At 38.9% G+C, this 18,821-nt stretch overlaps 1 protein-coding gene across 9 annotated transcripts in view; it reads left to right on the forward strand.

Moving 5' to 3' along the window:
- Nucleotides 1-18,821, forward strand: part of Gpatch2l (G-patch domain containing 2 like) — a 139,948-nt gene that overhangs the window by 11,479 nt on the left and 109,648 nt on the right. For 4 of the 9 annotated variants that reach the window (XR_015445053.1, XR_015445052.1, XM_004837149.4 and 1 more), the window contains exons 3-8: nt 2,957-3,021; nt 6,323-6,499; nt 8,402-8,481; nt 11,920-11,987; nt 12,922-12,976; nt 15,076-15,161. Coding sequence is in view for 4 of the 9 variants with exons in the window: in XM_004837149.4 (XP_004837206.1) it covers nt 2,957-3,021; nt 6,323-6,499; nt 8,402-8,481; nt 11,920-11,987; nt 12,922-12,976; nt 15,076-15,161 (531 nt within the window). In the remaining 5 variants the exon portion in view is untranslated. Of the gene's footprint in view, nt 1-2,956; nt 3,022-6,322; nt 6,500-8,401; nt 8,482-11,919; nt 11,988-12,829; nt 12,977-15,075; nt 15,162-18,821 lie in introns of all 9 variants that reach the window. The other 5 variants (XR_015445054.1, XM_004837150.4, XM_087195412.1 and 2 more) reach the window with 2 other exon arrangements.

The following is an 18,821-nucleotide window of genomic DNA, read 5'->3' on the forward strand; positions in this document are numbered from 1 at the left end:
GACTGAATTAGGGCTGTGGATCTAGAACACTGGCTTGTAATTTGGAAAGGGACTATTTGCTTTTGTTTTCTAGCTAGCACTATGCTTTTACAGGCTGCATCACAGCATTTATGTGCAAGCATGCCTTGAAGCTCCCACTTTTTTCTTCTTAGCAAATTGTGCTTTTTACATATGATTATATTTTCACAAGTTATTCTGAGAGAAGAAATAGAATTAGCAAATGCCATCAGATAATGTGTTCATTCTGGATATTGGTAAAATTGGTGATACTTGTATTTATGAAGTATTCATTGAACATAATTTTTTTTTGAGACAGGGTCTCACTATGTAGTTTAGCCTGATATTGAACTCACTGTATCCCAGGCTGCCTTTAAACTAAGTGATCCTCCTGCCTCAGCCTCATGAGTGTTGGGATTACAGGCATGTGCTACCACACCCAGCTAGACTAATTTTTTATGAAGAAAATACATATCTGTCTCCCTTGATTATTATCCTAAAAGTCATGAGGATATTTCTATGGCATCATTATCGTTGCTTTAATAAGTATGTATAGGAAATGGGTGGTAGGTCAGTTGGTCTGTTGAGTTGGTTGGTTTAGCGGTAGTAGAGTTTGAACCCAGGGCATTCACAATGAGTTACATCCCTACCCTTTTAAAAGTTTTTGTTTTGATGCAGGTCTTACTAAGACTCTAAATAACCCAGGCTGGCCTTGAACTTGTTATCCTACTGCTTCAGCCTCCCAGGGTTGAGGCATGTGCCAGATAAATTTCAAAGCTCTTTCAAGTACATTGATTCTCTTGAAATGCTGTAGATAATAGAAAATGTACTTTGACAAGGTACCATCACCTTTCCTGATCCAGCAGATATTCTCTGAACCTGCCCCTTTTATTTTAAATATCAGAAGACAATGGAGTCCATGTAAAATAGATCATGGAAACACTGTATCATGTAGTGCTTACAACTGGCTGGAAATAAATGGGGCAGAGAATTGACAGACTTTGTGATGAAACAACTGTTTAAATTTTCAGATTGGAAACATTCAAACAAAGACTATAGTCATTGCAGAGCAGAACTTATAACACATACAGAACAAGGATCCACAAACTTTGTAAAAGGGTAGGTAGTAAATATTTTAGGGCTTTGTGGGCCTTACAGTCTACATCACAACTGCTCATTTTTGCAGTTGAGAGTGAAGAAGCCATAGGGACTATGTCAACGAATAAATGTGGCCGTGTTCCAGTAAAACATTACTTATGCACATTGAAATTTGAATTTTATATCATTTTCAAATGTCACAAAATGTACATCTTTTGATTTTTTTTTTTTTCCTCTGAACAACTTAAAACTGTTGAAACCTTAACTCACAAGTCATACAAAAACAGAGGATACACTGTATTTACTGATCCTGAGTCTCAGTAAAACATGACATTTGACGGTGGGGTAGAATCTGTCCCATAGCCTAATTGCATCTTTTCTTAATATCAAAAGAAGAACAAAAGAAAATGTAAAATTTGCTTTATTGTGAGAGAATAATAAAGTGGTAGTATGAGAGATGGTGTATGTAGTAGGACTTGATGGTATTAGAGCACTAATGGTCTTCAGATTTGCTAAAAATACAAAAGGAACACCATTAAGTTTAGTAGGCACAGTTCCTTAAACTCAGAAGTAGAAAAATGCAGTACTCAGTGAGGATGTCTTTTGGATTTCATTGCAGAACCCTTTGAAGATTCTAGCAGTATAGTTTCATGATACATTGCTTAGAATGACCCCTGAGTGTCTTCTTCAAGTACACAAGAAAATAAAAGGAAAGAACCTATATTTTTATTGGCTTTTGCTGTGACGGATCTCCTGCATCTGTTATTCAGAGACAAGCTGAAGTGAGCTAAGGAATTGCTACTAATTTAATCAGCATTTGAGGAGTTAGTGTTGGCAAGATATTTGGAAATGTTGCAAAATACAAAATACTTTCAGAGTTTTTTTGTTGTTGTTACCTGGGATCGAACTCAGGAACTTGGCTTGTGAGGCAGGCTGTGTGCCACGGAGCTAAATCTCCAGCCCTGTTTTCAGAATTTTGATCCAGGAATGTAGGTTGGGATTTTACCAATCTTGTTCCTCTTGTAGCATAGTGAAAATGTGTTTTCCTTACTTTGATTTCTTCCATCTTCTAGGGCTGATGAAAAAAAAAAAAACACTGACTCACTTGGAAGGAAATTCTCCCAATCAAGGAAGTAGCTAATATTTTAAAGGACAGAGGATTGTTTTCTTGAGCCAGTTAAATCACATTCCATGAAGAATAGGTAGAAACAGAAGAAGAAACAAAATCAGTTATTAGGGTATTTTATTTCATTAAGTCCAATTGGAATTTATTTTTGTTTTTATTTTTAACCCTAGCTCCTTTTTTCAAAATGAGTTTTGTGTATTTGTTTAACATCAGGGAAGACGTTACATTTTAGAAACTTTCGCTATACAACTTTCGGTATATTAATTTTTTTGTTCATGGATTTTTGTTTGATGCTTTATAAGAGAAAATTTAAGACATGCTAGAAGTCTTAAAGTTGCATAGTTTCATTTGAAACTGGTAGTTGGCAATATTTAAAAATAAAGTTGGCTGGTAAATGAGTAACTTTGGATTGTTTAACATATCAAACCAGTTGAAGTTACTTTATGAGCTTTAATAAATTACTTTATGAGCTTTAATAAATCTTAAACTAACAAAATGACTTTAGATAATTTAAAAGTACTTTGAAATATAAGTAAAATTTTTAGCATTCTCTTATATTTATTTTGTTTGGGAGGAAATAAACTTTACCTGTAGTTTCACTATGAAATTTACATATCTGATTGGCTAATAGACTGGAATGAAGTTTAGGAAGCTTCAGGTCTTTCCGATGGAAGATCAGAAGAATGTTCAGTGACTTAACTGGAATTGACGAGTTCTATTTTTCTTTTTTTTCAGTGAAACCAGCAGTGTGTGTAGCAGCAGTGACACTGGGCTCTTTACCAATGATGAAGGACGGCAAGGTAATCTTTATCCCAGCTTTGACTGTTAGTTCAGTGTTTATGGGGAAGACTGATTATAGGAGTGACTCACTGAGAATATGATGATTGTCTGTGGCAGTTCTTAACTTTAGGACAGATATGAGCCATGTGGGAAACTATTAACACTGCAATTCCTGAGCTCCTAGAAAGCAAATAGGCCTAGAATTGGCCCCTGGAATCTGCATTTTTCCTAAGCATCTGAAGTGATTCTTAGGCAGGTCATTCAGATTTTGAGACAGTGATGGTGAACCTTTAGTGCTTTCGGTGATAAGAGACAGCTGACATAGGGGCTGGGGATTTAGCTCAGTGGTTTCGCCGCCTGCTGCGCGAGTGCAAAGACCCGAGTTCAATGCCCGGTACCAAAAAAAACCAAAAAACAGCTGACTTTGGCATGAGTGCCATAAGTTTGTCATCACTGCTCAAGGGGGTTAGAGTGTCAAGGCTGGGACTTCCGGAGTACTTTTTCTTGGAACCAAGGAGTATTCTTATGCACTTGTCTCTTTTTTGGATAAAATATTTTTGTTTTTACAGAGGCAGAATTTTACCTTATTTCTAAATGATTATAGTGTTGTGGGTGAATATTTTATATAAAATGTCTTCTTTCTCAATTTAAAATGCCCAAAGATTAGTATAAAGCCCCATGAATAGTTAGTGTATGATAATTACCAGTTGTTTATTTTCACTACTAAAGATTAATTTGAAATTTTGCATTGGTATAAAGCCATTTTACAAAATTTTTGTTCTCTAAACTTATGTAGGATCACACTACTTGAGCACCAATAAGAATTCTGTGTACCCTTTTCAGATTATAGTTTTCTTAATCTATATAAGGAATTTGTAGATCTCTGAAGTCCCCTCTAGCGATGAAATCCAATAATTTTTCTGCCAGGGTTAAGTAGTTATAAAGGACCATATCTAGGCCAGTCTAATATGGCTCCCTAGTAATTCAGGCACCGAGGTCCTGACTTTGGAAAGGAACTATGGGAAGGGTGTCTCATCCACACCTCAGAGTTGTAGGCATGGAGACAGCTTCATCACCATGGAGTCATTGTGCTTCCTCCTATAATGGTGGTTGTTGTGAGTACATTTGTCCTGATTGTGAGGGAACCAAGTGTCATTTGAGGCTGTAGGTGTACAGACAGGCTCCTCAAGCTAGGGTCTTGGTTCTATTATCTCATACTAAGAAAGTCTGGTTGTCTAACATGAATGATCTGGTGTGTACTCTTTAGTTACTAATATTTGCCCTTTTTCTTTGCTTTTACTACTTTTTAAAGGTTGTGATGCATAATTATACAGAGATTTAAGAAAGTGTGGACTTGCTACAGCAGATGAGCTTTTGAGCCTTTGGAAAGTCTTTTTCGCTAATAAGGACTGCTTGATTTATTGTGAAAGATGATAGAATATTCTGTAGCCCCAACTCTCCCCTTTTTCTCTGCCCCACCCTTACACACTCTAGTGATATTTAGATGCTTAATGTTCTCAGCACAAAGCAGTGCTATGTTCTGTTTTCATGCCTTTGTTCATGCTGGTCTCTGTCTGAAATCTTGCCCTTACTTGTCCTTGACTTGTTGGTCATCCACCCAGACAGTTTTCCTTTAGCCCCTCCTGGGCACATTCATGGACTATGTCTATGGATTTTCTTGCTCACAATTTTTTGTTGGGTTTTGTTTATAGGAGACATCAACAGAAGATTGGAGAGAAATGAACAAGATTGGTTTTATTAGTCAAATTTTTATTGTGATAATGCTGCTTAACAGCCCTACAGTTTCAGTGGTTGACCACATTTATTTCCTGCTTTGGGGTATGGTTGGCTGTAGTTCAGCTGATCTTACCTGGGTTCATGTGCTCTCCAGGCTTCAAGTTTTATCTACTCTTTGTATGTTTTTTTAGGCTAGAGAAGTAATGGCTATATGCAGGGTGGAATTCTCATGGCAGAAGATATAAATGCCAAGTGACTGAGCCAGAACATGCACGCATATTTAAGCCTTTGTTTGAATCACATCTGTTAACATTCTGCTACTTTCAGCAAGTCATATGACGAAGCCCAGTGTCATTAGTATGAGGACGCATGTTCTGTCTAATGGAGAAGGAAGGCACTGTGGCCAGTGGCAAAGGGCAAGGATGTGGATGAATTACTCTATTATGGGAGTGCTGAGGACACTGGATTATAGCTTTCCCCGGCTCCTTTTCTGTTGGATCACCTGTTGACATTCGTTTTGTCCTGTGTTGAAAACCACTCCTCCTCTTTGGCAGACTTTGCCCACCACTGCAGTTCTTTCTCTGGGCTCTGATAACTATTCTTTCCCGCTCTAGGTGTAACACTGGTAAAAACTCCCTGTTGTGCTGGCTATACACATCAGCAATTCTTGTTGGTTTCCTTGTCTGTACCTCTGTACCTTTGTAAATAGTCACTTAATGAAAATGTCTTCAAGTATCCTATTTAAATGTGCATGTTTCTTGAAAAGATTCTGACTGATAGCCCTTACTCTTCCTTTTGTGTTACTATATTTTTGTGGTACTAAAAATTGAATCCAGGGCCTTCACACTGAGCTATGACCTCAGTCCTTTTTATACTTCAAATTTTGAGACAGAGTCTTGCTAAGTCACTAAATTACCCAAGCTGGGCTAAAATTTACTATCTTCCTACCTCAGCCTCCTCGAGTGCTGAGATTATAGGCGTGCACCACCATGTTTGGCTTTCATTCACTTTTTATGAGAAATTTGAATATAGCAAAAACAAAAAAAAAAACCCCAAAAAACCCACCTCAGGAGCAACTAGCTTTGAATTAAGGAACATTTACAGTTTTGAATCCCTAAGTTTACCTACCCCAAGGAAGATGATAAGCGAGGCAGTTTATTTTTTGTGGAAAAGACCTCAGGTTTGGAGTCACTCATGCTTTGGGTTCAGATTCTGGCTTTTATTATTTACCAATTTAACCTTGACTTCACTGGCTATTGGTTTCCTAAGCTGGAATTAGTGCAGGGCTTGGAAGAAATAACATACTCATAGACTTAGCCTGGATCTCCTGGTGGGTTGTAAGGGCTCAGTAAGTGGTAGCTGTATTAAACAGTTTAGTCTAACGGTATGACATTCATGTGAAACTAGTTTGATGTCCCAGTTTTCCTCATAATGTATATCAAGAAGAAAGACCTTAACAATTTTTTGGTACTTGAGTTTATTTAATATACAGTCAGAATGATAGCATTGAGAAGTGATCCTCCTATTTGGTTTTTCTTAGTTCATGTTAAAATTCCAGCTTACACTGTGATCTGTCTGCTTTAGGGGATGATGAACAGAGTGATTGGTTCTATGAAGGAGAATGCGTCCCAGGATTCACTGTTCCTAATCTTCTGCCCAAGTGGGCTCCTGATCATTGTGCTGAAGTAGAAAGAATGGATTCGGGACTGGATAAACTTTCAGATTCCACATTCCTTTTACCTTCAAGGCCAGCTCAGAGAGGTGAGTTTTGAGAAGACTAAATTACTGTTTATACTTTTATGATCCTCTTTGGCAAGAATCATCATGCCATACTTGAGCATGCTCAGGCCTCTAAGCACATATTACTATCTGAATTGTAGGGCTAGCCAGGGACTTCCGAGAGCAGTGATGGTGAACCTCTTAGAACTTTCAGTGGCACAAACAGCCTGCTGGGGCACTCGTGCTATAGGTTTGTCACAACTGGCCTTGAGGATTTAAGGGTGAGCCTTAGAGCTTGAGGTTGTCTCCATTCCTACCTCAGTCGGTCCATGGAGACTCTCGGGACATACATTAGCTTGCCATTGCCATTTGTGCCAGATTTAGTTTTTGTTTATTTGTTTTTGCAGTGCTGGGGATGGAACTCAGGGTGCTACATATGTTAAACAAGTGCTCTTCCACTGAGCTACACCCCCAGCTGTCATCACATTGCAACAAAGCATTTGGTTTTTTTTTTTTTCCCCCTGGTACTGGGAATTGAACTCAGGACCTTGCACTTGCCAGGCAGCCACGGTGCCACTGAGCTAAATCCCCAGCCCCTGTGCCAGATTTAGGAAGGCTGGCATAGTGTCACAGCTGCTTATCATGCTATAAAATTGATGGGCTATTGAGTGTTGATTGGAAGCCCGAAAAATTGTCTCTTGGAAAAAAATAACATTCACATACCAGGTGTAATGGCATTTTCTAGGTGGGTAATTTAAAAATACTTCTTTAAATATTTTAATTTTAATTTTTATATTATTGCATACTTTAACACAAATACATATCTTTTCCCTTTGTTCTTCTTTGAATTGTGAGTTAGCAAAGTTGGGTGTAAAGAGCCTAGGACAGGAAGAAAGAAATGTGATAATCCTCTCTGGTACTGTTTTCTAGCTCTGTGGCTGTGACCGAGTCACTTTTTCCTTGAGAGGTCAGCGCCATCATTTAAGATATGTAACATTGAACAAAACTGTTTAGTAGGTTTCATTAGCTCTATAAGTTTATAGTACTAGAATTCCTAATAGCTAGTGATCAAACAGTCCATTATCAATTATTTGTTAAGTATCATAGGTGGTTAAAATTATACTAAGAGCTATAAACTCCTATTTTGTAGTTTTGTTTGACAATTTTGAGTGTTTGATAGGCCTTCTCAAAACACTTGGTTCTTGGTAAAGACTAATGCCTGTTTAATGCACATTTTTTGCTGCTTTAGTAACTTTTTTTTTCTTTTTTCTTTTTTGGTACCGGAGATCAAACTTGGGACCTTGCGCTTGCAAGGCAGGCGGTAGAACCACTGAGCTAAATCCCTGGCCCTGCTTTAGTAACTTTTATCAAACATTTCAGTGAAAATTTCTGTAAGTCCTTAATGGACCACTTAAAATAGATATACAAGCAAGACTAGCAAGAAGAAACTTCAAATGGTCTGTAATCCCAAATCTAGAGACCATATCATTGATAAGCTTTTTATGTGGATTCTTTCAGTTGCTCTTTCTGTGTGTGGGACACATACAGCATTTAGAAAAATGGTGTTATACTATACATTGTCTTTTCATCATTATTTCACTGGCATTTAAATTTAAAATTAGAAATTATTAATAATACCTTATATTAACCATAGTATTTGGAGTTTACAAAGTACTTTCCATGTGCTTTCATTGGACCTTTAAAACAGCTCCTGAGGTAGGAGTGAGCAAGTGATTATCCTTTTATAGATGTCTATAGATGAGGGTGCCCAGGCCAACGTGAATGGCATGCCTTGAGTTCATACTTCAGTGACAAAGAGATGGGAACAGTAAGTTATTGGCAAATACTCTTGTGAAGATCCTGGGGGTAAAGGCTCCAGTGTCCTAGAAGCACTTGACTGCTTGTGGTTTTCTGCATTCAGTAACTGAGGCCTTATGTTTTCAGGATACCATGCTCGGTTGAATCGTCTACCTGGAGCTGCAGCTCGATGCCTCAGAAAAGGGCGAAGAAGGCTGGTTGGGAAGGTGACACCTCTCATGGTTTCTGAGGCACCTTAGGAAGATGAAATTTCCTGTGGGGTTTGTGTGCCTATTGACAATCAAGGGCCCTCCAGCGCTCCCTGGAGTTAATGAAACCAACTGGAATGTTTTGGGAGTTCACATCAGTAAAACATTTTGTAGGATTTGAATGAATATATACATAAAAGATAAAAAAACTTCATTCACAGAGAAGTTCTGACAAAGAAAATACTGTCATTGCACCCTCTGTTATGTATAGATTCACAGGCCTACTGTCTCTCCTGCACTTTCATTGAATCCTGTGTTGTTATTGTATAAGTAAAAATACTCTGGTTTTTTTTTTTTGATACTGGGGATCGAACTGGGGACCTTGTGCTTGCGAGGCAGGTGACAGAACCACTGAGCTAATTCCCCAACCCCTAACTGATTTTTTTACGACTCCTAAATTCAGGAATGAATTTTTGTTTTATCCTTTTTTTTTTCATTCTAAAATTCATTTTAAAGAAAAGTGGAAAAAAACTTCTCTCCAAATTCCAGGAGTCCCTCATTGGGCAGGATGGAATAATTGCTACCATTACTCAGTTCTGCCTTTGGCAGGGACTGGACTAGGCACTCAACTCATTGCTTTCTCCCAGCTGCCTTGCTCACGGTGACAGTCCCCTGTAGCAGCTGAGGAAAACTTAGGTTCAAAGAAGTTAAATAATGCCTGAGATTACCTAGACCAAAATGGCAGAATAGAGATTTGAACATAGGGCTACTTCTCTTAAAATTTTATTTTTTCCCCCTCTCACTTTGAGATGGAGAAGTAGCATAAGACAGGGGCTCATACTGGTCTGAGAACATAGTTATGGGCAAAGAGTAAGAGAGACAGGTATCCAGGAATATTGGTTGTTCACTCAGTAAACCTTTAGAATGTGTGGCAGACATTGTGCTGAGCTGTGTGTATAGTAGTCAGCCACACTCTGGTTCCCCTTGAAGGGCCATTGCTCTTTGAATCCCACTTGGGGACTGTTTTCTAAAGTTTGAGGCTTGCAAAGAAGTGAGGCTGTTTGCTTCCAGACGCATTCAGATTCTTATTTTTTGTCTTTAAATTCCAATTCAAACCTCCAAGTAGAAAGACATTTGATTATTAGAAGAGTGATACCTTATTCCTTTTGGATTGCTCAGTTTACTGACAGTAAAGTACTGCTTTCGCTGTTCTGGGAGCTAACTCTTAGGACAGCAGGCGGGTGGGAGTGGACGGGGTGGAGGGAGGCAGGTGTTTGGGAGTGGGACATGGAGAGGTGGTTTTACTTTTTCACTCTTGGTTAGGCTGGACTGCTAATGTTCTCCCTTGTACTTCTGTGGAGTAAGTTCAGTTTGAAGGCTCCCCTCAGCTTGTGTAGGAAGGGAGCGAGGGCCTACTGGACGTGCCTGTAATGATTTCACATGAGTAGGATAATATTTACTTGTTTAATTCATCTTCATCACCTTAAAGGGATATTTGTCATTTCTAGCAGAGGTCACTGCTCTGCCCCTCTGCTTCTCCCTCCCCCATTTCTCTTCTCTTTTTCCAAATTATAATCATAAATAATGAGTTTCATTCACAGCTCCCTGCCAGCAAGCTGCTAATTACGCAAAGTACTGCTTGTAATTTACACAGTAATAAACTGTAAATTTAAACATTACGGCATTTTAAGTTAATAATTTTTCTGCTGTAACAAATAGCTCACTTTTCATCCATCCTTTCACTTGGCCCCCTACCATTCTGTGTCTGTAAGCAGGAGGCATAGCCGTAAGGGGTGAGGAACATGAAGAATGCAGTTTGTGAAACCTTTTCCTTTAGCTCCATTCCTGTCCAGAATCTGACCTCAAATTAATTTTTCTTTAGCCAGTGGTTCTGCTAAAATGTGTACACTAATGTTTAGGCTAATCCGTACACAGTTGAATACAGATAATAACATTTGCTCAGAAACAAATGTGTTTAAGTAGCAGGCTTGACGTTCTTGACATTCATGCCAGTGACTTATGTTCTCTCCTCTTGATACTTGCTCATATTTGTGACTCTTATTCATATGTGGGTTGGTGTGCTTTCTCAGGTGCTGTGATAGATATTCATTATTAATGTACTCAAGTTAAATGAAGGGTGAGTGCCTTCTGCCACTTTGCAATTTTTTGGAGATGATTAGTTTCTGAATTGCATATGGTGTTATGGGTAGGCTTTAATGTTACAATCTTGAGCGCCCTGGATTTACGAATCAGTTTATACAAACTTCTATTTTACTTTGAGGTGATGTTTAAGGGCTAGAACACAGGGTGGCAATTTTTGTAAGCCACCAAAGTCCTTTTTTAAATTTTATTTTATTTTATTTTTTTCCTTTTTTTTTTCCTCAAAGTCCTTTGACGTGTAGACATTTGGTCAGCAGATAATTCGGTTTTACTAGTGAGGACTCAGTCAGTGTCCCAGGGTAAGGGCCTCAGCGGCAACCATCACCCAGCTGATGGAGCTTGGTGTGCAGGGTTGATAAAAATAAGCTGCTGTTGTCAGGTATGGTGGCACGTGCCCATAATCCCAGCACTGAGGGAGGCTGAGGTAGGAGAATCGCAAGTTTGAATTCTTTATAGGCAATGTAGTGAGCCTCTGTCTCAAAACATAAAAAGGGCTAGGGATGTAGCTCAGCGATATAGCAATCCAGGGTTCAATCCCCTTAGACACCCCCCAAAAGGAAATTGGCTGCTATTTAATTTTCTGAAAAAGTGTTTCTATACACTTCATAATATAGGAAGTATAATAATATACTTAGGAAGTATTTAATTATAGTTATAATTCAAGAAGTATTACTATATTAAAATACCATATATATATAAAATGATAAATATTTGAGAAGTAGATGTAACCTGATTTAAATAGTACAGGAGGTATGCATGTTTTGAAACATCGCATTGTATCTCATTGACATGTATAATTTTTATGTTTTTATGTATCAATTTAAAATAAATTTCTTTTAAGCCAAGTGTGGTGCCGTGTCTGTAATCTCAGCACACTGGGAGGCTGAAGCAGAAGGATTGCAAGTTTGAGCTCAGCCTGGTTATCTTAGTGAGACCTTGTCTTAACATAAAAGATAAAAAGGGCTGGACATATAGTTCAGTGTGAAGGCCCTGGGTTCAATCCCCAGTACCACAGGGGGGAGAAAAAGTAAGTTTCATGTAAAATTTAAAATTACTATGTATAGTAAACAATATTTATAATGACATGTTTGGATTAGGGATAATGAGGATAGCATGTAATACCTTTAAGGTAGATTCCCACAAAGAGCTATAGTGGCTGTTGGAGTTTAAGATTGACATTACACATGTGCAATTGAGATTGTCTGGACTGGCGCAGTTGTGGGAACAGGTGAGTGGGGTGACAAAAGAGTGTCGCCTCTGTGGTTGATGATACTCTTGTCTACCTTGTGTTTTTAGGAGACCAGCGTAAGTGCTTTGGGTACCGAGAGGATAAGCCATCTCATCAGTGATCCCCGGCAGAAAGAGTAAGTGCTGATGTATTTATTGGCTGTCCTAGCCTGTTCCTTGGAGTCGGAGGCAGGGGAGGGTTTTATAAAGCAACTAAAAATCAGCTTCAGAGCTAAAAAAAGAGATCTTAAAGATTTGTACTTTATAACAGTCAAGATGCCTAACCTCCTAAAACTGTGGCAATGATTTGCTTTTTGTTTTTAGTTTTCATTTTCTTTCCTCTGATATTTCTAAGGGCTACATTAGTAGCTGCCAATAAGGCTATTATATTTTAAAGTCATTTTTCTGTCTCTTAAAAAATTTTTTTTGGTTTGTAATTGATGATTGCCCCTATTTTCCTGTATTGTTTTCCTTTTTGTCCTAATTTCTGGGGTAAGCACAATGGAAAGCCTGTGTGCAGCTACAGAAGAATTCCTCTGCCCTTTCTCATGACAACCTCGACCCCTCACATGGTTGGCTCTGTCATGTATCCTGTCTGTCCACTGTGGCCAAGACCCAGTAATGATCTTGTGCACATCTAGTCTGGTCTGAGTTTTAATTTACAAAATGGGAAGCTGTATGTGAGTTTGATACTGTATAGAGTTGGAATCCTGTCACACATGTAGTCTTGGGTTTATTCTTGCCTGTCTAATCACTTACATACCATTATGAAACTTTATATCCTTTGAAGAGTTACTCTCAGCAAAAAAGTGTACACACAGTTAATATCTTTTTTCTCTTTTTCTCCTCCAACTTCATCTTTCCCATTTCTTTCTTTGTCTTCATTATTCAATTTTTTATCTTCTCTTCTCTCTTTTGTAATTTTTCTATTACTTCTTTTATTACTTTCCTTTCTGTTATTTTCTCTCCCTCTTTTTAGTTTCTGGTTACCATCAGCTGGGAAAAGAGAACGAAATCAGGTAAGATCACTTTTGCCATCTTTATTTTATCATTTGATTTCCTTTTCTTTAGAAAGAATAAAGCGTTGCCATCTGATTTTCCTCACATTTCTGCCTGTGCACATGAGGTAAGGCTCCCTCCTCCTTATGTTATTCTGATTTTCTTGGATGACTATTTTCTAGGAGGATCTTATACTCACTAGTGAGAACTGTAGCCACTTCCTCCTTTTCAGTACAATTGTGATTGTCAGTTTCTTATAACACACGTTTCAGGAAAATCCTGTTTTTAATCTTAGTTTTGAACTTTGCCCTAAGAAATCAGAATGAGTTCAACATCAGCACCCCATTGCTGTGAAGTCCTAAGCTGACACCTAGCCATGTGAAGCACAGAACGTAGAGCTGCTGTGGATGAAGTGGCTCAGGGCTAGGAGCTATGCCCTCTTAGTCTTTTTCCCCCAGCTCTGCCTGAGGGGCCCTTGGCATGTTTGGGCCTTTGTGTAGGCTTCACAACTTAAATGTTACTCATAGTGGCTACTGTGATGTTCATTTATGTTTAAAGCTTTTTCATTTGGGGGATACAGGGATTGCTTTATTTTAGCAATGAGTGGTAAAATTGATGAAGACTGGTATGTAAAAACTCAGGCTTCCTATTTGTTTTGGGAATGAATTAGTACCCTATTGAGTTGATACACAGTTTAGACTTGGAAATTTCATTGTGAAGTTACTGTTTCAAAATGAAATGTAACAGTGAAGACATAATGTGTATATTTATGAGATGATTTTAGGTGGCATATGGGCACAATTTTAATTTTACATTTTGTGTTATGTACATTATTAAAATGTAATTGTTATATCAAGCTTATTTATGGAAACATGTAGGGCAAGACTAAGTGAAAATAATGGCTATAAAGAAAAATGCTAGGTAAGTAGTAGTGCAAGTGGTAGCAGATAATGAAAAAGTCATGAAAGTGCATGTGAGAGACTGTAGTTGGGGACTCTTAAGCCAGAGCACTGGTTGTGTTTGCATTAGAAGATCCCAAAGCAGAAGAGGACCTGTGGCCATTGTCTATTCCAGATTTGTTATGTACCTATGAGGAGCTGGAGGCTCATAAAATTTTAAATATTTTCCCAGAGTTATGGCTAGAAGAACTGGGTCCAGAGCTTCGTTATCAGAAAGAACAATTGCTTAGTTTACATTCTTTTTAAGTACTTTTGAAGTTACTGTTTGAAGTTCTTCCAGCCTTAAGATATTCTCAATTATGGACTTTCAGGGAAGGATTATTGTAGGAAAATCCAAAGAAAGCTACTAAGCATAAAGTGAGGTGCTTCTGTATGTAGTATCCCATTTGATCCTCACAACGCCCTTTTTGTTTTTGTGTTTTGATGCTGGGGATTGAACCTAGAGTTTCATGCATGCTAAGCACATGCTTTACCACTCCCAACCCCTCAAAACCACCTTTTGAGATCAGTGGATGTTTTACAGATAAGAAACTGAGGTTACTTTACAACCTGAAAGCAGTATTTCAGGTAGTCTTTAGAATAACCCTGTAACATAGGTAAGACAGTTAGTGTTACATGCATTCTGCAGATGAGAATAGAAAAGCTTGAAGAGGTTATTTTCGATACAGGAGGGCTGGGGATCTAGCTCAGTGGTTCCACTACTTGCCTCACAAGCAGGATTGAGTTCGATCCTGGGTACCAAGGGAAAGAGAAAAAAAGTCAGAAAAATTTTCAATACAGGGCAACTCAGTGGTAGGCTGGGATTAAAAGTTATGTATTATAATTTTAGTCTTGTTTTACCACTATACTATGCTGCTAGAGTATGGTAACCAGTTATTCTTTGAAATATTTGCAAAAGTAAAGGAGTAAAGAGATAATTTTATGCTGGTCTTCTTGGGGAAAAGGGCTGATATATAGTTGTAATTATTAGGCATACGTTTCTTTTAGATTTATTGGGAAGTACTGTCTTCTGCCATTAAAGTGATTATTGTATGTTAGAAATTTTTGAAAAATTGTTGCTTTAACAAGTAATAGTACTTTTTTGAGGTATGCTAGTTCAAGTATGCCACATTCATGGGCACACTATTAAATATTCATAATTTTATTGAGTGATATCTGTTCAGTATGACAGAAGAGTTAGAAAGAGGAAAAACAAATAGTAGGCTACCCTTTGGGACTAAGTCTGTTTCATTTAAGCCTAGTAGAATTATCTTTTTTATCTCCACAGTTGAATCCCCTCTCTCCCCTTTACTCCCTGGACGTTCTTGCTGACGCTTCTCACCGACGATGTTCACCAGCACACTGCACTGCCAGGTATTGTCTTCTAGTGGTTATTTCCTTCCATCTTCACTTCCATAACACTTCAGATTATAAATTATGCTTCAGTGTAGCATCCAGTTTGATCCTCTTACCAACCTTCAGAGGTAAATAGATGCTGTCCAGATGCAGAAACAGGCTAAGTGTGCTGAAGTGTCTTTCCTGTGATCACATGGCTAGTATGTGATTAAGTCTCAACTGTGTCCTAAGTCTTCTGGCTCATATTTCATATTATTTCTGCTGCTAAAAGCCCTATCTTCAAAGAATATTATTAACGTTCCTTGCCATGACCTGCAAACCCCTGTGTGATCTGATTTCTACCCTCATGTCCAGCCTCCTTTCAGTAATTCATCCAGCTGCACCAGGGAGCTCCAGTTTGTTCTTAGAAATAGCAGCCCTTTCTTGCCTTGGAGCTTCACTCTTGTTCCCTTTGCCTGGAAACCTCTTCGAGCTTCTGCTTGTCTCAGCTGAAGTGTCCCCTCCTCAGAGAGGACCTCTCAGACCACCTGCAGCACTGTGTGTGTTATCTGTGTCTTTTATAGTTCTTATCACAGTCTGTAATGAATTTTCATACTCATTTCAAAAAAAATTTTTTTTTCTTTTTCCCGTGTCTCTCCCACTAGAATATAAGCTTCAAAGTGCAAAGACCTTGTTTTGTTCCTTGACAAATCCTCAGCACTTGTGTCTGACACTTGTTAGGCATTCAGTATGTATTTGTCAAGTGAATGAATCCTATTCCTCTCAGTATAAATTCTCTTGATTTAGGTGACACAAGAAGTAAATACGATTACAAGGATAGCATTCCTTAGGGTTACTGTGTACAAAAGAGCAGCTAACAGGCTGGACTATAGAACTTTTATTATTTCTGGTGGTATAATTTCTTTGCCAGCTTTTGATGATTTTCTTGCTTCTAGTAAGTTCTTAAATAGATATATTAATAGGTTTTGGGATACAGGCTGTGCAAAGAAGTTGCGTTTTAATTCATGTAGTTGGAACTTTCACTATGGACTGTAATAATGAACTCTGAACCATAACCATTGCCAGGTCTTTCTCCTGGAGAAGTAGTATTTGAGTAGAGAAAGTCTTTTAAAAAGAGAGGCCATCGTAAATGGTGTTACTAATCGTGAAAAATTGTGGAGTCATGAAAACTGTCATCATAATCCTTTCTTCAGTAGTGTGGTATTTATTCATCACTCATTCATTCATTTGCTCGCTTTCTACTGTGTGCCAGGCCATTTGTTTATACTCTCCTGAGAAAAAGAGGTGTAGAAACTGCCACTTGAAATACAGGTTTATAACCAAATGATCTGAAGCACAGAGGAGGGGCTCCTAGCTCAGAGATACAGGGGAGATTTTCTTAGAGGTCGTGTGCTCAAAATAACACACAAGATCTCCATCCACAGGAGCACAGTCCTCTAACTGTTTATCTTGATACCAAGCAAAGCAATGACTGTGAGTACTCTCTGGGAAAACAGTGTGAGTGGCACTGTGTCACACTCCATGCTCAAAGTGGACTGCTTTGCTCTCCTTTCTTACCTCTGCTACCTGGAGCTGGGGTGTGCTGAGGTCAGTGTCACTGCTTTTCTTGGGTTGCTGTTTCTTTTAAAAATCTCATCCTGTGGCTGGCCTGGGTGGCAGCTTCTTGGGATTTTTTTGGTACCAGGGATCGAACTCGGGGCCTTGTGCTTCTGAGGCAGGTGGAGGAACCACTGAGCTAAATCCCCAGCCCTTGGGCGGCAGCTACTTGTCTTTTGTGTATCTCATTACCCCCATCATTATCTTCACTCTGTCGCCTGCCAATGCTTGTGGCTGAACTTAGAAGCATGAGGAAGTCTCAGCTGAGCTTCTACTGTGCTCTGCTCTAAAGAAACGAGGTTATTGGGGCCGGGGATTTAGCTCAGTGGTTCCGCCACCTGCCTCACAAGCACAAGGTCCTGAGTTCGATCCCAGTACCAAAAAAAAAAAAAGAAATGAGGTTATTGCTTCCATTGCTAAAAGCAAAGGAGAGAAAATATGGACAGTTATAGATTATCTTCTTGGACTATGTTACTGTCTTATGGACTGTCTTCTTGACAGCATTCCCAGGGTAGAGGATACCAAGTGGGTTGTATGCATGAAGGATCTTTGAAGTAGGAGTAAGTAGGAGTACTATAAGCTTAACATTTATTATCTTATCCTTGAAATTTTTCTGTATTTTAAATCATATATATATATATTTAGTAGTACATATTTATATTTTATGTATGTTACATATATAATGACTGTTTCCTCAAGTTTTTTTACTCACTAGGGTGTACAGAGTCAGTAAAGTTTGGGAACCACTGTTTTGTGGGAAATGATTAGTCTAAGTGACCTCTGCAAGTTTTAGAAAATGTAAATGATGAATTACTGAGCTTTCAAGGCTGCCTCTTACTGCTTGGGAATAGGGGGTCGCTGCCCACCAAAGGGTCGGTGGAGAAGGAGCAGTCTAACTCCAGTGTGGGAGCCAGCTGGATGGGACTCGGAAGTAGGTAGTGGGTTCTATGCAGATGAACTGCTTAACAAAAGCCTGGCACCAAGGAGAGAATATAAAGGAGCAGTGGTGGTAGGGAAGAGGCAGCCGAATGACTGTATTAGAAAATGTTTTGAATGGAAATTTTGTCTTTTTCTTGTCCCATTTTATTTGTAGTAGGAAAAGATTTCTTTCAAAGCATCTGGGCAGCATTGGGAATTTTACACCCATCATTAGAACGATTTGTGTGTATGTGTGTGTGTGTGGTGAGTATGTTATCATTAGGGTATAATTTTATTTTGCAAAAAGGGAATGTTTCCTGTTTTATCACAGCTTTCCCCGAGGAGGGCTGGTGTATTAATTTGCTGTATTGCCTCCTGGCTGTTCCCAGGCTGTTTTTCCTCTTCATCATGGAATTTTTAATGGCCCTCATGCCTCTTGGGAAGCATGTGAGGAAGGGTTCCTCGGGGAGTGCTTCCCTTTTTTCGCGAGCCTATAATTACTCTCCTTTAAGAGCACAAAAAGTCTGATAATCATGCCTGAACTATGAAGATTCCCTCCTGTCAGGGCACCGAGCTGGGGGTGCTGCTCACCTGGACACTGCCAGTTGCACTTTGCCAGGCGCCCGTGCTTGAGGCCACCTCAAAGAGCCATATACAGCTTCCTTCTCAGAATAGGCCTGGGGGCCACTGAGGGACAATGAGTGGCCTCAGGGTACTCTCTTGTTTAGTATTTCATTGCTATAAACAAGTAAATAATGGGACTGCAATTGTGAGATAATACTGTATCGATGTATTATTTTATACAGCTCAGATGGCAGAGGATGGGAGAGTGAGTTTTGTGGTCTTCATACCATTTAATGGATTTGTAGATTAAGAAATTTTTCAGACATATCACTCTAGAAATACTTAATTTTGGTGTTCTTTGACCCTGGCTTCCCTTTGGAATTACATGAGTAGCTTTTAAAAAATATATCCTTGGGCTGGGGATTTAGTTCAGTGTTCACTGCCCTGCAAGTGCAAGGACCCAAGTTCCATCCCTGGTACCAAATATATATATAAATCTATCTATCTATCCTTGCTGGGCCCCACCTGTAGAGATTCTGATTTAATCAGTCTGGGATGAGGCCCAGGCTTTGGCATTATTTTAAAGCACCTCAGGTGACT

This window comes from Heterocephalus glaber, unplaced genomic scaffold (assembly GCF_053883595.1).
Source record: "Heterocephalus glaber isolate CG9 unplaced genomic scaffold, H.glaber_assembly_v1.0 deba00001608, whole genome shotgun sequence".
Classification (NCBI taxonomy): domain Eukaryota; kingdom Metazoa; phylum Chordata; class Mammalia; order Rodentia; family Bathyergidae; genus Heterocephalus; species Heterocephalus glaber.